The 17,784-nt window shown below is 35.3% G+C and overlaps 1 protein-coding gene across 1 annotated transcript in view; it reads right to left on the bottom strand.

Moving 5' to 3' along the window:
• Nucleotides 1-17,784, bottom strand: part of LOC145248224 (monocarboxylate transporter 12-B-like) — a 346,811-nt gene that overhangs the window by 21,001 nt on the left and 308,026 nt on the right. The window contains exons 5-6 of the mRNA XM_080110099.1: nt 4,994-5,137; nt 617-860 (exon numbers count right to left, since the gene is read on the bottom strand). Of these exons, the coding sequence (XP_079966225.1) occupies nt 617-860; nt 4,994-5,137 (388 nt within the window). The remainder of the gene's footprint in view (nt 1-616; nt 861-4,993; nt 5,138-17,784) is intronic.

The raw sequence follows: 17,784 nt of genomic DNA, 5'->3' as shown, positions 1-17,784 counted from the left end.
TACATGTGCGGACTTTCTTTTTGTCACCTGTGTATTAATTTTTGCTCTGCCTTTTAAAAACTGTTTTTATTCCCAGCAATATTAAACAAAAAAAAAAAAACTATGCTTAACCATTCATTGGCAGTTTTTATTTTATTTCAATCTTACTGTGAATAAAAACAGTTTTTAAGAGACAGTTATAGCTGAAATGAGATTATTGATAAGCCATAAAAACATAAATCATAAATCTATATATATAAAAGTGAAATTATCAGTGTGTGTGTGTGTGTGTGTGTACATTTCCTTATAAAACTATTCTGTCAATTTTCAGTCTACAGACTCAAGATTTGTCATAAGAGGTATTGAGATTTGGGAAAATCTTTTTAATCGGTTTTCGGCCAGAAATTTGGTTGTCAAGAGATCAAAATTCAACGATTTGACCTTTGAAAACTCTACCAAACTCCTCCACCAATTTTGGATTTAAACACTTGAAATTTTAGAAGTAGGTTACCTGGACATGAGTCAAACTTTTTAATATATATATACATATGCACATAAAGTTATGAACAGTACATAGGGCCTGAGCAAAGCCGGGCTGAACTGCTAGTAAATAACCAAAATAAAAAGAATATCTAACCTTTTTATCTTTAATGGACGGTACAATAAGCCGCAAGGGAACAGGTTTAAAGCTACGCCTGCCAAAATTATCATCGTTCCAAAAAAAGAGTATGTTTTAAATGACCATTCCATCAGGGGGGCATATATGAATGTGCCGAGACCAACGCCTGCGGTTGTAATGCCAACTGCAATGCCACGCCGCTTGTCAAAGTAATATCCAACCATGATGATGCTTGCAGTATACGCTAAACTTTTAGCAATTCCTGAAAAAAAAGAAGACATTGCATGTTTTGTAAGGGAGTAACCAGATATTGGAGTTCAGTCGAGTATTTTCCATGAAAATAAGATTTTACAACATATCAACACTTTCATGGGTAATCTGATGATAAAACACAATAACTATAATAAATTATTAATCTGTAAGCGATTAATTACTGCTTTCTATTTTACATATAGCTGAAGGATAAGTAGGAGTTCACGCCTTTTTCAAAGGCTATTGTTGTTACAATGGCATTCAACTCTGGTTGGGTTGAACCAGTTTTTTCCTTGGCTTGCACTTCATCTTGAATCATGACAGCCCATGCACGTCCAAAGATGGAGTACTGCTGCCACATCTGGGCTGGAGCTTCAAAAAACAGCCTATCGTGCCTTGACAAAGTACAAAATAAACTTCGTGGCTTAGTGGGGGATCCCTTCTCTTCCCTGCAACCTCTCTCCCACAGAAGAGACGTTGCGAGCCTGTATTTGTTTTATCGTTATTTCCATGGCAAGTGCTCATCCAAGCTCCAATCTCTGGTCCCCCCTCGCAAATCCTTCATGATAAACACCCGTCTAGCTAAAACCACTGTCAGTAATTCCCCCACTCTTTATCTGTGCCTAAATCAAAACGTAGATTCCATGAACATAGCTTTTTTCTGAGAAGTGCGCGCCTGTGGAATTCTCTTCCATTTGTCTGTTTCCCACCTGACTACAACTTGGACGTCTTCAAGTCTAACATAAACAAATTCCTGATTAATCGCCCCCTTAAGTAAGACGCTTTATCAAATCTCCAATACCAACTATTACTACGATATTATCCTATTGATTACTGTACACAAAATAACCCTTATCCCCGAGTGGCTTCCGGGCCTTGATAAGTGGTGATCCCCATGTAAAAAAAAAAAAATGTCAGTTTTGAGCAAGGTCACATGAAAGGGCTAACCAATCGAGATTTCATCGTTGAAAGCTGACCACCTGTTGATTTAAGATTGTTACTGTGCACTGATATGCATACACCACTCATGCATAGAGGTAGGAATGATTGCATCAAAAATGAGCCCCCCCCCCCCATGTGATGAGTTGCATGCTTCATCATTTAGAGATGTTGCTGCGCCATGATAGATAGAAGACACTTTTGGTCGGTTTAGTTTTTTTTGTTTTATGCTATACCAACTCTTTTTGGATTATCAAATGTCAACTCCATTAAATTAAGTTCTTTATATCGTCAAATATTTATTCATGGAGTTTGGTTTGGTTTGGTTTGGTTTGGTTATTTTTATTTTTTATTTTTTTTTACTAGGGATTCACCATTTATCAAGGCCAGGGAGCCAGTAGAGAATAAAGGTTAATGAGTGTACACTAGTTATTGAGACAATAGCGAACTAATCGTTATTGGAAACTTTGTATAATCTGATTATGTAAGGAAATGGTTCAATAAGGACTTGTTTACATTGGACTTGAAGACAACCATATGGTACGCAGCTGGAAAGTAGGTTGGCGGAACAGAGTTCTACGTGCGGGCAGTTCTTAATCCTTTTCGGTTATTTAATGCCAAGTCCAATAATTTTTGAAAATTAGTTTTATGTTTCAAGTTCATTTTAACTTCAAATATTTATTCAGAGTGTTTGGTTTGGTTGTTTTGTAGAATAAAATTATTGCTTTTGTTTTTGATTTTGCAGAACATTATCAAAGTTTTGCAAAGGAAAAGGAAAACAAAAACAGTAACATCAATGTTTGGTGCAGTTTAGGTCATGAAACCAGTATCTTCAGACAGCCTGATCTGGTAGGTCGGTCACACAAATTTGAAATAACATATTGATTAATATGTATATAGGGTAGGGGAAAGGAGAAAGCAAATAGCAAGACAGACATCCCTCTAAGATATCTGAAATGAATTCAGTAAGAAATCCTTAACTCTATTTCCATAGTGAAACGTTTCATTTCTTTTTTACCCCCCCCCCACTTTCTTCTACCTATACGTATTTTTCTTTCTTTCCAGTTTTAAACATTTTTCTCTCTTTCTTATTTCTTTTGTTTTTAACTTCACTAACTGAGACATTAATTTATATGAATACTAGTGTGAACACTGACGAAGCACAATAATATTTAGTGACTTTTGATGGAGTGTATACACTCGTTATTAAAGTATTGGTTATCATGTTAGTTTGTAATATAATCAGTCAACCAACAGAAAACATGAAACAATGCAACTGCATTTAACAGTTTGTAATATAATCAGTCAACCAACAGAAAACATGAAACAATACAACTGCATTTAACAGTTTGTAATATAATCAGTCAACCAACAGAAAACATGAAACAATACAACTGCATTTACCAGTTTGTAATATAATCAGTCAACCAACAGAAAACAGGAAACAATACAACTGCATTTAACAGTTTGTAATATAATCTGTCAACCAACAGAAAACATGAAACAATACAACTGCATTTAACAGTTTGTAATATAATCAGTCAACCAACAGAAAACATGAAACAATACAACTGCATTTAACAGTTTGTAATATAATCAGTCAACCAACAGAAAACATGAAACAATACAACTGCATTTAACAGTTTGTAATATAATCAGTCACCCAACAGAAAACATGAAACAATACAACTGCATTTAACAGTTTGTAATATAATCAGTCAACCAACAGAAAACAGGAAACAATACAACTGCATTTAACAGTTTTTAATATAATCAGTCAACCAACAGAAAACATGAAACAATACAACTGCATTTAACAGTTTTTAATATAATCTGTCAACCAACAGAAAACATGAAACAATACAACTGCATTTAACAGTTTGTAATATAATCAGTCAACCAACAGAAAACAGGAAACAATACAACTGCATTTAACAGTTTTTAATATAATCAGTCAACCAACAGAAACATGAAACAATACAATTGCATTTAACAGTTTGTAATATAATCAGTCAACCAACAGAAAACATGAAACAATACAATTACATTTAACAGTTTGTAATATAATCAGTCAACCAACAGAAAACATGAAACAATACAACTGCATTTAACAGTTTGGAATATAATCAGTCAACCAACAGAAAACATGAAACAATACAATTACATTTAACAGTTTGTAATATAATCAGTCAACCAACAGAAAACATGAAACAATACAACTGCATTTAACAGTTTGTAATATAATCAGTCAACCAATAGAAAACATGAAACAATACAATTGCATTTAACAGTTTGTAATATAATCAGTCAACCAACAGAAAACATGAAACAATACAACTGCATTTAACAGTTTGTAATATAATCAGTCAACCAACAGAAAACATGAAACAATACAACTGCATTTAACAGTTTGTAATATAATCAGTCAACCAACAGGAAACAATACAACTGCATTTAACAGTTTGTAATATAATCAGTCAACCAACAGAAAACAGGAAACAATACAACTGCATTTAACAGTTTGTAATATAATCAGTCAACCAACAGAAAACATGAAACAATGCAACTGCATTTAACAGTTTGTAATATAATCAGTCAACCAACAGAAAACATGAAACAATGCAACTGCATTTAACAGTTTGTAATATAATCAGTCAACCAACAGAAAACAGGAAACAATGCAACTGCATTTAACAGTTTTTAATATAATCAGTCAACCAACAGAAAACATGAAACTCTGCAACTGCATTTAACAGTTTTTAATATAATCAGTCAACCAACAGAAAACAGGAAACAATACAACTGCATTTAACAGTTTGTAATATAATCAGTCAACCAACAGAAAACATGAAACAATACAACTGCATTTAACAGTTTGTAATATAATCAGTCAACAACAGAAAACAGGAAACAATACAACCGCATTTAACAGTTTTTAATATAATCAGTCAACCAACAGAAAACATGAAACAATACAACTGCATTTAACAGTTTGTAATATAATCAGTCAACCAACAGAAAACATGAAACAATACAACTGCATTTAACAGTTTGTAATATAATCAGTCACCCAACAGAAAACATGAAACAATACAACTGCATTTAACAGTTTGTAATATAATCAGTCAACCAACAGAAAACAGGAAACAATACAACTGCATTTAACAGTTTGTAAACTACGAAACAAAACAAACATGAACTTACCGCCAATAATGCCGTAGGTGACAAACAGAAATTCAATAGAAGTGACAAAACTGCTGATTAAAAAAGATACAAACAGGAGCAGTGCGCCGACAATGCCAACTGTACGTCCAGAAAATCGTTTAATTAAAGCCCCAGATATTGGACCTGAAACATATTGGAAATTTAAGCCACTGCTATTACGCTTGTCTGATTAACAGCAAATCAAATCTTTATGGTAATACATATTGTAAATCATTTATTTATTACAATAGAAAAATGCGAGCATGTAAAATTAATATGGTTAAGTTAAAACTGGAAAAGAAAAGAACAAAATATTCTAGTAAAAAAATATAATAAATTTATAACTTAAAATAGTGCAGCATTAATAATTGATTATATGTTATAAATAAAAAAAAAAATCTTAATGCTGCAATATTTTAAGTTATTAATTATATTTTTACTAGAATATATTACCCCTTACTTTTCCAATTTTAACAACTAGTCCTTTACTTTTCCATGTTTAAGCTTAACCATATTACTTTTTATGCTCGCATTTTTCTATTGTAATTCATGATTTTTCCAGGCTTTCTATAAATTCACTTGTTCTTTGTTTAATTTCAGTTTTATTTCGTTGCCCCCATAAACACATATATAATAACAATGTACGGCACTCGTCTGCTTTCAATAAAATCCCCCTAACTTTTCCCTTTCATGTTTTCATTAGTGAATTAGTAGCAACAGTAGTCACTGAAGTGACGTGGTTGCTATGGAAACCAGTCATAAAAAGCGTCGCTCACATCCTTACATATTTTTACGATTTTGAACACCGGAAAATTCATCATAGCTTTTGTTTTATGGAAGGAAAATTGAACATTTTTTTCCCAATATAGCTGAGAAAGTGATCTCTAAACTGTAATAATTGTTTGAAATTTGGTCGAAAAATGAGTGATTTATGAAGCTTTAAAGCAGTTCTAAATGACTAAAACTGCCACTTAACCATGTTTGAATGATAAGTCTGTTGATAAATTGTGTCATATGATATATTGTCGTAGTTGCATTGTCTTTGCAGACAATGTCGTGGAGGCATTTATAATTGTACACGAACGATTGTAGGTTGATTTACTGAGAGCTGGTTAGAATAGACATTGCGTTTCGGTATTTAAAAAAAAAAACAAAAAAAAAACGAAAAAGGTTGATATGCTGTTAAAAAAGAAACCACATTTAACTCCCTTCTCCATCTCCTCCTCTTCCTTCGCCTCCTTCTTCTTATCTAATTCACCTACTACCCCCCCCCCGATGGCGTATGTCTTCTGACACTCATAAAAACATATTTAACGTGACTTGTAGTTATTCTTATAGTAAGAAGTATTCATCGCACGCTGCACGGATTCCTTTTTGGCTTTTGTCGCACACACATATTTACTTCTTATTTCTTGCTGTTTTTTTTATGCGTCCATGCATCTCTATCGGAGCCTTTGTCTGTCAGGATTCAATTTGAAATGGGGATTTTTGTTGCTTGACTTGCAGACTGAATACTAGTGCAACAATATGAGAACTGCAGGTGTCTATGAGTTAAAGATGACGTTACGTGTTCGGAGGACAGAACATGGTTTCTAATCAGTCGGAGTGGGGAAGCGAGACAAGCGACATGCGTCTGACAATGTAGACAGTATCTAAGTGAATGTTGCTTCGAGACTCTGCCCGTGTGTCACCATCTTAAACTAAGTTTAGAAAACTTTAGAAAGTTAGACCTGGTCACTGCGTAGAAAGGATCCTCATAAAACTGCCACTTAACCATATATTCAAACATGGTAGAATGATATGCTATTAGCAGGGAGACTTGATGTTGCCCAGGGTTTAATAAAGATCAACGAATGTTCCACCCTCCCATATTTTTTATTGTCACCGAAATCGGAGAAATTAAAAGAAAATTGAGATATGGCTTCATAATTTGTGCATTCATTCTTTTTGCATACAATTATCCTCATCTTTATAGTTAATCGCCTAAAGAAGGCCAGAGGATGAGTTGGTCGAAATATGATGAAACAGCAACAACTATGAAAATGAGGAAATTAGTTTGTGTTTTTTACTAATCATCCCTATTTCAGAAGTAAGTGGAATCAACCAGTCCTATGGATACCACTGGTTTCAGAGACTGAAAAGAGACATTCATACCATGTTTAACCGCATGCTACGAACACGTTCCTCTCATACCACTTTAGTGGCTCCTGTATTCTTTATGATAAATACATATTATATTTTATACACTTTACACTAATTAACTAGACATACAGTCCTAACAGAGAATCTGTGTGCATGTAAATTCCACCTAACGCTAACAAAATAAGAAGTATTTTTGTTTGTTTGTTTGTTTGTTTAGAGAGGATAACAAGTTCTTGCAAATGTATTACACGTGGATCCAAACATTATGATTATTTAGCGAAATCAACCAGTCCTATGGATAGCACTGGTTTCAGAGACTAAATGGAGACATTCATACCATGTTTAACTGCATGCTACGAACACGTTCCTTTCATACTACTTTAGTGGCTCCTGTATTCTTTATGATAAATACATCTTATATTTTATACAATTTAAACTACTTGTGGTTTCTTTCATTTGTGACCCCTAGCATGGGTCTACAACAGTTTGCAAAAGAATGAATGCATGAAATCACTGAAATCACCCATTTTTCAATCAAATCGATTGATTACCTGCTCTAGTTGGGGGCTCACCATGGTGCATTGGGAGGAAGCTTCACATACCTCCTCATAGTGACTTAGTCCATGATACATTGTAGTCTACATTGCACTGTAGGCAACCTACTGTTGATTTTATAAAATTATTTTATATAATAGCTTGAATTAAAGTTTCAAATGCAAAAAGTCACATATCATGGTTCAATTGTGCTCTAATTAGAAACATTCATTCCGAACACATAACTGTTTTATCAAATAAGCTACTCTTGATCTTATATGCTGGGCCTTTCTGATTGTGCAGTGATAATGGCTTGAATTAAGGTCAAGCACCATAGTGAAATTGTGCTTTAAACGAAAACATTCATTTTGAACATGCTCCTGTCTTATCAAAAACATACTGTTCTGCTTGTGCAGTGATAAAACTTTTGAAATGCACTTGTGATGTTAGGGCTGTCTAAGGTGTTAACTTTGGTTCAAATTGGACTTCTTTCTTTAATCAGATTTTTTCGATTATCGATTTTCGATACTTATTGGAGGCATTCTGATATAAAACCTACCTAAAAACATCCCCAAGCATATAATACAGTACATTTTTGTGAATTTTCAAAAATTCAGCCCAGCCATTTCAGAGACCATAGGAAACGAACTCACACACACACGCACAGAGACAAAGTGCCATATAAGTAGATATTAAAAAGTTATGTCTTTGAAGTTTGTCCATACGCAAATAGAGACATTTGATTGGCTAATAAAACAAGAAGAAGTAGAATACACATGACTCAGGGGATAGTTGTTGTCAAATCATTGAAACATTAAAAATAAAATGGTTTCCTTGTGTCTGTTTGTTTAAAATCTCACATCGACTTTTTTTGGATACGTGTTCTACTGACTTAAAAAAATTAACATGACATCTATAATATAAATTGCCATTTGGTGAATGGATTCTAGACCATGCAGTAGCTTCTGGTGAGGCCTCTTGATGCCATATTAGTGGGTAATTGTTACGGCTTTACCTTTTCATGTGCTACATAAAAAATATTTCTTCATTTCTATTTCTCTCTTACTTTCCCTCTCTGCCTTGCTTCAAGCAAGTCTGTCAACCTAGTCTACAAATCCCAAAACTCCATCATGAAAAGTCTCAATAAAAAATACACGAATGAACCCGGATCTCTAACTTCTAACGTAGACCCCCCCCCTCCCCATGTCTCCTTCTCTAACATCAGGGGTCTACATTCTAACCTTCCAGAGGTTTAAACCCAATTACAGGAGACTAAACCAGACATATTATTTCTAAGCGAAACTGGCATTGGACAGACTATTTCCTTAGGTGAGTTCATAATTAAACGATACTCTAATTTAATTCCAAATATGACCTCCAAGATCGCCATAGGCATGTAATATATGCCTATATAAAAGATGACTTTCCATGTGGTAGGGACATCTCCAGAGAAGATCCTAACTTACCCTATATGTGCTTCTGGGTTGCACTTGCTCAAACTACTGCATTTATATTTGCTATCGCCCCCACAACAGTGGGGTTACTATCTTTAAAAGCATATCTGAGAAAATTGACCACATCCTATCTGCTTATCCTTCAGCTAATATTCATGTCCGTGGAGACGTTAATGTTCACAATGTGGAATGGTTAACTAACTCAAACAGATCTACTCTGCATTCAATGTTTAAAAAGGATGTGTCCTCTATAGTATCAGATCTGATGGAATGGTTAATTGTAGGTATAGACCGTTTCATACGCTCAAAAAAATTCCAGCAAAAACCTAACAGCCAGCCATGGTTCTACCCAGAATGTGCTGCTGCCATTGCGCACAGAAATCACCTTTTCCATTGCTTCCAACGTAATAGATGTACTGAAACTAAAGCTGTTTTCAGGACTGCCAGCAACCACTGTAAAAAAGTAATAAAGAATGCAAGAGTGCTGTATGCTCAATCCGTCAAGTCCAAAGTAGCTGAGCAGCGGCTTGGTTCCAACCAGTTTTGGCAAATAGCAAACAGAATCCTGAACAGAAGCGTGTGCTCTATCCCAACTATCATCAATGGACCTGAAGTAATCTCGTCAGCATCAGACAAAGCCAAACTCTTTGCCAAGAACTTTGCAGCTAACTCTACTCTTTGCAACCAAGGCTGCCAACTTCCAATATTCCCTCCTGTATCAGAAAACATGCTATGTGATATACAAATTAAAAAAATTTTTTTATTACATTTTCACCCCAAACAAGGCACATTGCCACTTTGGTGTAGGGGGCTACTATCAGGGGTAACATCTACTGGGGTACTATGTGGGGATTTGGGCAGCAAGATGTCTGTACACGTTACACTTGAACTTGAACTTCTGCACGTCAATACAGTTGGGGAAGCAGGGACCTGGAATGGAATTCCAAAGTCTAGCGGTTCTGGGGAAGAAACTACTGTAGTAGAAAGATCTTTTACATCTAGGGATCTCTACTGTGTGGGGGTGAGATTTAGCTGCCTGTCGGGTTTGTCGAGGGTGTTTACATCGTGGGGACACAAGTGCTTGCAGTTCGTCAGAGCATTCTCCATTAAAATACTTGTAGAACAGGTAGAGAGATGCAACATTTCGTCGATGGGACAGAGGCTGAAGCTTAGATGCCAGTTCAGGGTCTATTAGATTGGCGACTCTCTTTTGAACCTTGTCTAGGAGCGAGAAACTAGTAGCAGATGCACCAGCCCAAATATGACAACAATACTCCATACATGGGCGAATGGTGGCCTTATAGAGGTACAGGATACTTTCGGGTGTTAGTAATTTTCTAGCACGATAGAGAGATCCTACCTTCTTTGCAGTGGCCCTGGCAATGTTTTCAATGTAATTGCACCAACTCATGTTTCCTGTGAACGTTAGGCCAAGGAGTTTGAAAGATGTACTCTCAGATAAAGTGTCGTTGGCCATTGCTATTGGTGGTAGAGAAGGTTTCTTGTAATTATTGAAGGAAACAAGTTTAGTGGCATTGAACATGACCATCCATTTTTGTCCCCATTCCACTACAGATTGGAGGTCATCCTCTAGTGTTTTTGCCAATTCTTTAGATATGTGTTCATTTGCTTTCCTGTTGTGCCTGTTATAGAGTGTGGTGTCATCAGCATATATACCCATCTCAGAGGCAATTTTGTCGGGAAGGTCATTTATGAATATTAGGAACAACAGAGGTCCAAGGATAGACCCTGGGGGCACTCCTGCATTCATATCATATTGTTTAGATATACGACCATCGAGGAGAACCTGGATTTTTCTCTTATCTAAGAAGGATTTAATTATGTTTAGTATTCTACCAGTGATATCGTATGATCTAATTTTCCTGAGGAGACCTTCATGCCATACCCTGTCAAAAGCCTTAGATATATCTAGAGCTACCACTCTGCCCCCCCTCCCCCGGCTTTGTTCAGTGAGTGGTATATAGGTTTAGAGATTATAGTTAGGATGTCTGCTGTGGAACGAGCTTGTCTAAATCCATATTGTTGGTCAGTCAGAAATTTAGCATCTGTAAGGTGATGAACTAGAGCATGGTTAATTAAGGTCTCAAATATTTTGGAAAAAAGTGGGAGGAGGCTAATGGGGCGATAATTTAATGGGTCTGTTCTTTCGCCAGAATTCTTGAATACTGGTACCACAGAAGCAGTTTTCCAACAGTCCAGAAAGCAAAATTCATTAAGGCATTTGTTGTAGAGTTTGGAGAGGATTGGAGCTACTTCAGCTGAGCACTTTTTTAATAGCACAGCTGGGATGAGATCGGGTCCACATGCTTTTGAAGTGTCAAGGTTTTTTATGATAGCATGCACTTGAGCAGGGGTGATTTTCAGATCGTCTCGCGTGACGTCTGTCTGCATTGGAAAGTCAGGTAGGGGGTAGTTGAGAAGGTCAAGCATGTTAGCCTTGTCGGTTGCTGAGCAAACAACCTCGTGATTGTTGGTTAGTGGGGGAATTGTTGATTGCCCATTATTTACTACACTGTTGTAGATTTTCCAGAAGTCTTAAGTTCCTAGTTTTTGTGCTTCGATGTGCTTTTTAGTGGTTTAAGTAAATTCTCTTTTAGCTGTCGCTATTTCTTTCTTAACGTTACTTCTAGTTTCTATGTATTTTTGTCTGTTTGAACTGGACTTATGTTGGTTAAATCTGCGGTATGCATGCTGCCTTTGAGCAATGGCAGTTGCACAAGTCAAAGTAAACCATTGAGGAAAGTGAGGCTTGCTATAAAATTTCTGTATGGGGACATGTGCGTCAATTGCAGTTTTGAACCATTCAGTGGGCTCATTTGCTCACTGTTCAGCAGGAAGATAAAAAATATTTCCCCATGGGGCATCTCTGATAAGATCTCTGATGGCTTCTCAGTCAGCCTTTTTATAATATCTCGTTGTTTTGAGCACTGGCTCTTCAGTTTTCGGTCTAGAGTTTAGGGCGATTTCAACCATTATCACTGCATGATCAGCGTTCCCAAGTGGGCTGTCGGCATTCGTTATACAATCATCGGGAACTGTGGTCAAAAACAGATCTAGAAGTGATGCATGTTGTTCTTGCTGGTCAGGGAAACAGGTTGGAAACGTAACCATTTGTGATAGGGAGTGAGATATAGAGAAGCTATGAGTTGTGCTGCTCGCTGCATCTGTGTAAGTAGAGAATCCCAACCAGTTTTGTTGGTGGACATTAAAGTCACCAAATACTTGTGCGCTAATATCGAGGGAGATATCTGTACGTGATGTTGCCAAGCTAATCAAAAACCTTGATTCCAGTAAAGCAACCAGTCCTGACGGTATTCCAATTATAGTACTCAAAAGACTTCAACCAGAACCAGTGCCCATACTTACAAAACTGTTCAAACATTGTCTTAAGGAGAATTGCTTCCCATCACCCTGGAAAATCTCATCACTATGGCCCATATTTAAGAATTCAGGTGATCGCCCATCTCCCTCTCAGTATAGATCAATAAGTCTCCTGTGCGTCATGAGTAAGTTGCTGGAATCTGTGTTAAATAGAGAAGTAATCAACCATCTCAGCAAAAATAACCTTCTTAGTGACATGCAATATGGTTTCCGTTCTGCTAGATCTACAGCTTAACATAGGGAGGTTGAGGATGTTTATTCCAAAACCCGTTGTTAACATGGGAAGGTTGGGTGTGTTTATATTATGCTGGAGCAGGTTGTAAAAAAATACCAAAATAACTTTCCATACACAAACAAAACAAAAAATATATTTGTTTACTAATTCAAAGAAACAAAACTTTTATAACCCTTCCTCCCCCCAAAAAAAACAGAAAAAAAACACATAAAAAATAAATAAAACAATAAAATTTATGAAATTATTACAGTAGGTTGTTTGTTTTATTTTCTTTCCGTCCGCTTAGTATAATCTGGCAGTTTCCATCATCTGCCGGGTGTTGCCGAATGAGACTCACAGAAAAACGGACTTTAAACTGCAAAAGTACCAAAATATTTTTATGTTGCGTTTTTTCTTGTAACTTATATATATATATATATATATGTATATGGAATGGATCTTGTAATCCTAAGCTTACTTATTAATAGTTTTTCTTTTTCTATTTTATTATTTAATTCATCTAATTTATTTCATATATTAGTAAAAAATAGTAACCGTATTATTTATTTTTTATTTTTTTTTTATTGGAGAAGTGATATTATCCACTGGAGAGCCATGTATTTAACAGCTGTCCTGTTTTTAAATCTCCAAAACAGCTACATGGTAAGCAGCTGATGATCCCCGTTTTCTATTTACACAATTTTAGTTAAGGTTTTCTCTTTTCATCCTCGTGTAGTTAAATTCTGTTTTAAAATTGAAAACTTTTGCGAAATCGGCTTATGCAAATGCTAAGTCTATTTTTATTTAACAATTTTAGTAAAGGCTTTTTTTTTTCTTCATCCTTATATAAATGAATTCTCTTTGGTCATTATAAACATTTTAGAAGTCGGATTATGTAGGTGCTAAGTCTGCGATAGGTTAAAATTAATATATTTTTTTCCATCTGGGAATTTAAACTGCATTCTTTATTTTTGCATTTTTTATTATTTAAAGCTTCTTGAGACTATATATTGGGTTTTTAGATATGTACTAGCGAGGGGTACCCGGCGTTGCCCGGGTGTTTGTAGGTCTGTGTGAAAAAAAAACAGGTGCCCGTGAAAAAAAAAAACAAAGCCTTAACGACGCGCAGTTGGAAAATAGTAAAGTGTGAAAAAAACAGGTGCGCGTTTTTGATTGACGTGACGGCGATAGGTATTCAGCAGTCAGCATTTTGTGCGGGACAGTTTTTAATGAGGTCAATAAATCGGTTTGTTTGTTTTTAAAAACCTGCTCCCCCGTCTGATATGACGAAGTCGACAAATGTTCACTGGCTCTGGGCCTGTTGGATTTATTTGCTCCCCCACCTTGAAAATTAGGCACAAGGCCAATTTTTAATGTGAGGAGTGAAGGGAGTTGGAAGGGAAAAAGGGGAACAAGCTCCCGAGAGGTGGAAATGGGAGCTGGTTAAAGGTCAGGCATGTGGGGTTGCCTCCACATCTGGTCTTTGCTAGTCATAGCTAGTCATAGCTAGTAGCATCTGCCGGAACAGACACCACACCTTGATCTTGTCGCGCGGGTAAGCGGCCTGCGGCCTGTTATTAGAGTCGAGTTTCGCTTTTTGTTTATACCGAAAACCGAATGTAACGCATGCCGATGCGGGAAATATGGAATAATTAACGTTTTAAAGTCAATAAAATTAAATAGACAGGCGAGCTCTGTGGTTAAGTGTGAGATATTACAATTTATAGATGATATAAAAAGTTTTAAGAAGTTGTGAACCGAGCGAGCGCTTCTCTGAAAGAAGCCTTTTGTGGACATCGAGGAAAAGCGTACATACATACATACATTTTCGCTTTTATATATATAGACTAGCGGGGAGGTATCCGGCGATGCCCGGGTGTCTTGAGGTAAATCAAAACTCCGGGGAGGGGGGGTGTTTAAATAATAATAAAATAAGATAATAATAAAAAAATGTTTTGGTAGGTGAGTATGAGAATCGAACTCGTACCCTTGAGTTGGAAATTAATGTGTGAAAAAAAAAAGTGCGATGTTACCATTGGGCCACCGCGACATACAGCGTAGACGTGTCTTATCTAACTATAAAAACAGGCGTGCGTAATAAAAGTTAACTTTTGACCTAATTAAGAAGGTCAAATAGAAGTCACGTAGCGTAAGCATCTGTTTCCGGCGCATTGCCGTGAATACATCCGTTTGAGTTTAGTTTCATTTTATTTATACTAAAAAGCCCAATCAACACGCGAGAAGCTAAAATAACAATAATTTTGTAAAAATTGATGTAAATAAATCTATATGCTACGCGCTTTCCTAATTCCTAGATATTATGATATAGGACCTATATACACAGTTTTAAGCGATATTAACGACCCCGGGAACGCATGGGAAAGAAGACTTTTGAAGACATACACGAAATGATCACACACATTTTGCCTTTTATATATATATATCTTATCTATTTGCCTTTTTTATATATATATCTTATCTATTTGCCTTTTTTATATACATATCTTATCTATTTGCCTTTTTGGTACCAAAGGTACTTAAGCATTTATGCATTTTTATTCTCATAGCATTTATATGCTAGTAAACAGGTCGCAGAATAGATTTTGTAATCCTAAACTTACTTATTAATAGTTTACCTTTTTATTTTTTTATTTTATTTAATTTATCTAATTTATTTCATATATTAGTAAAAATAGTAACCGTATTATTTTAGGTTTTTTTTTTATTGGGGAAGTGGTATTATCAACTGGATAGCCATGTATTAAACAGCTGTCCTGTTTTTAAATCTCCGAAACAGCTTCATGGTAAGAAGCTGATGATCCCCGTTTTCTATTTACACAATTTTAGTTAAGGTTTTCTCTTTTCATCCTCATGTAGTTAAATTCTGTTTTAAAATTGAAGACTTTTGCGAAATCGGCTTATGCAAGTGCTAAGTCTATTTCTATTTAACAATTTTAGTAAAGGCTTTTTTTTTTCTTCATCCTTATATAAATGAATTCTCTTTGGTCATTATAAACTTTTTAAAAGTCGGATTATGTAGGTGCTAAGTCTGCGATAGGTTAAAGTTAATATATTTTTTTCCATCTGGGAATTTAAACTGCATTCTTTATTTTTATTTTTGCATTTTTTTTTATTCAAAGCTTCTTGAGACTATATATATATATATATATATATATATATATATATATATATATATATATATATATATATATAATAAATTTCACAGCCAAACAACGTCGATTATATATATATAAGAACAAGTAGCCAATAAAACATGTTAAAAAAACACTTTGAAAAAGAGTTAAAAACATATTTAATTTTAAAAAGGAAGCACAAAATAAGTGGATAGTCCTTAATCCACAGAGTTTTGAAGAAATACTTTCCTTCTCATCAGAGTGTAGGATTTAGCAAAATGCGGAATCATATTTTTATTGCAAAAGTATTTGATGAAACTACGAGTAAGTCATAGATCTTACTTGATAACAAATAGTGAAGCAGAGGGAGTAGGGTGAAGAAAAGGGTCATTTCATGTGAATGGATAGTCTGGTGAATGGTAAAATATCTAATAACGGTAAAATCCAAAAATCCAGAATCCAAAAAAGTTGGTTAAATTTCTATTTCGACAAGTAAAATCCAAGGGAATCTCGTAATTGGAAGATAGTCCAAAGTAATCCAAAAGGCAGACATCTGTGGAATAATTCACAAATGGGTACAAGGAAAAGGGAATGAGTTTAAATGATATTATTAAAAGAAAGATAAGATGTGCGTAGAAGAAAGAAATAGATATATATTTATATATATATAAATTTAAATTTCTTCTTTCTTTTACTGACCTTGCTATCCCAACTGTTCTACGTCTTCTAACCCAAGAACTCTTATATATTCTTTCAACGTGACCATACCATCAAAATTTCCAGTTTTCATGCATTCCCTTATACTGTCCAGATTTAATCTTCCTATGAGGTCATCGTCTAAATCAATCTTTAATCCTCACATGACACATGCATTGCATCATTCTGATATTTCTCTTCATGCAACGTATGTCTTCAACCCTCACTATTCAAATTCTTCTTCTGTACATCAGTGCACTGTTTACATATGCTTGATAGACTCTTTCCCTTGGTTGACAGTGGTAATGCGTTGCCTTTTAGTAATGGCAGAAGTTCTCTGAACTTAGTCCATCCACTCAAAACTCTTAACTGAAACCACTGTCAATAAATTTCCCCACTTTTTATTTGTGCCTAAATCAAAACGTAGATTCCATGAACAAAGCTTTTTTCTTAGAAGTGCACACCTGTGGAACTTTCTTCCGTTTGCCGTTTCCCACCTGACTACAACTTGAATGTCTTCAAGTCCAACATAAACAAATTCCTGATGAACCACCCCCTTAAGTAAGACACTTTATCAAAAATCTCCAATACTAACGATTACTATGATACTATCCCATTGATTACTGTACACGCAATAACCCTTATACCCGAGCGGCTTATGGGCCTTGATAAGTGGTGACCTCCATGTAAAAAAAAAAAAAAAAAATCACACACACACTTGTGCCTCCCTGTGCTCCACTGATGACACTAAGTTAAAAAAAAACAAACTTCTGAACAACATAATATACTTTCTCCCAGCTAAAACCTCCGACTCTCTCTGAATCCGACTCCGAAACCCTGCTTTCTCCACACCTTTGATGAGTTCCCATCCATCTCCATTGTCTTACATTTCTTATACATAAACTGTTTGTCTTCTCTCAAACTATTAATAATTCCAGTGCACTTCGTGTGTACTCAATCTTCCAAGTGCAATAAAAAATTGAGTTGTACTCAACTCTCTTTCCACAAACTGAGCAGGTGACCTTTCCTGTTTTGAGGAAATTTTGTAGACACAACAACCATTGATCATTGCTTTAGTCTTGGTAGCACACATTCTTTGACCTTCATTTTCCATAACATTCTCCAAAGTCTTTAACTCAGCAAGCAGACCTTCCATCGTTTATATAAAACAATAAACGTTAGATTCTTATAAAAAGAATAAGAATGAATGGTCCT

Source organism: Euprymna scolopes, chromosome 26 (genome assembly GCF_053919585.1).
Source record: "Euprymna scolopes isolate OS-2025 chromosome 26, ASM5391958v1, whole genome shotgun sequence".
NCBI classification, from domain to species: Eukaryota; Metazoa; Mollusca; class Cephalopoda; order Sepiida; family Sepiolidae; genus Euprymna; species Euprymna scolopes.
This window is presented reverse-complemented; position numbering and strand designations above follow the sequence as displayed.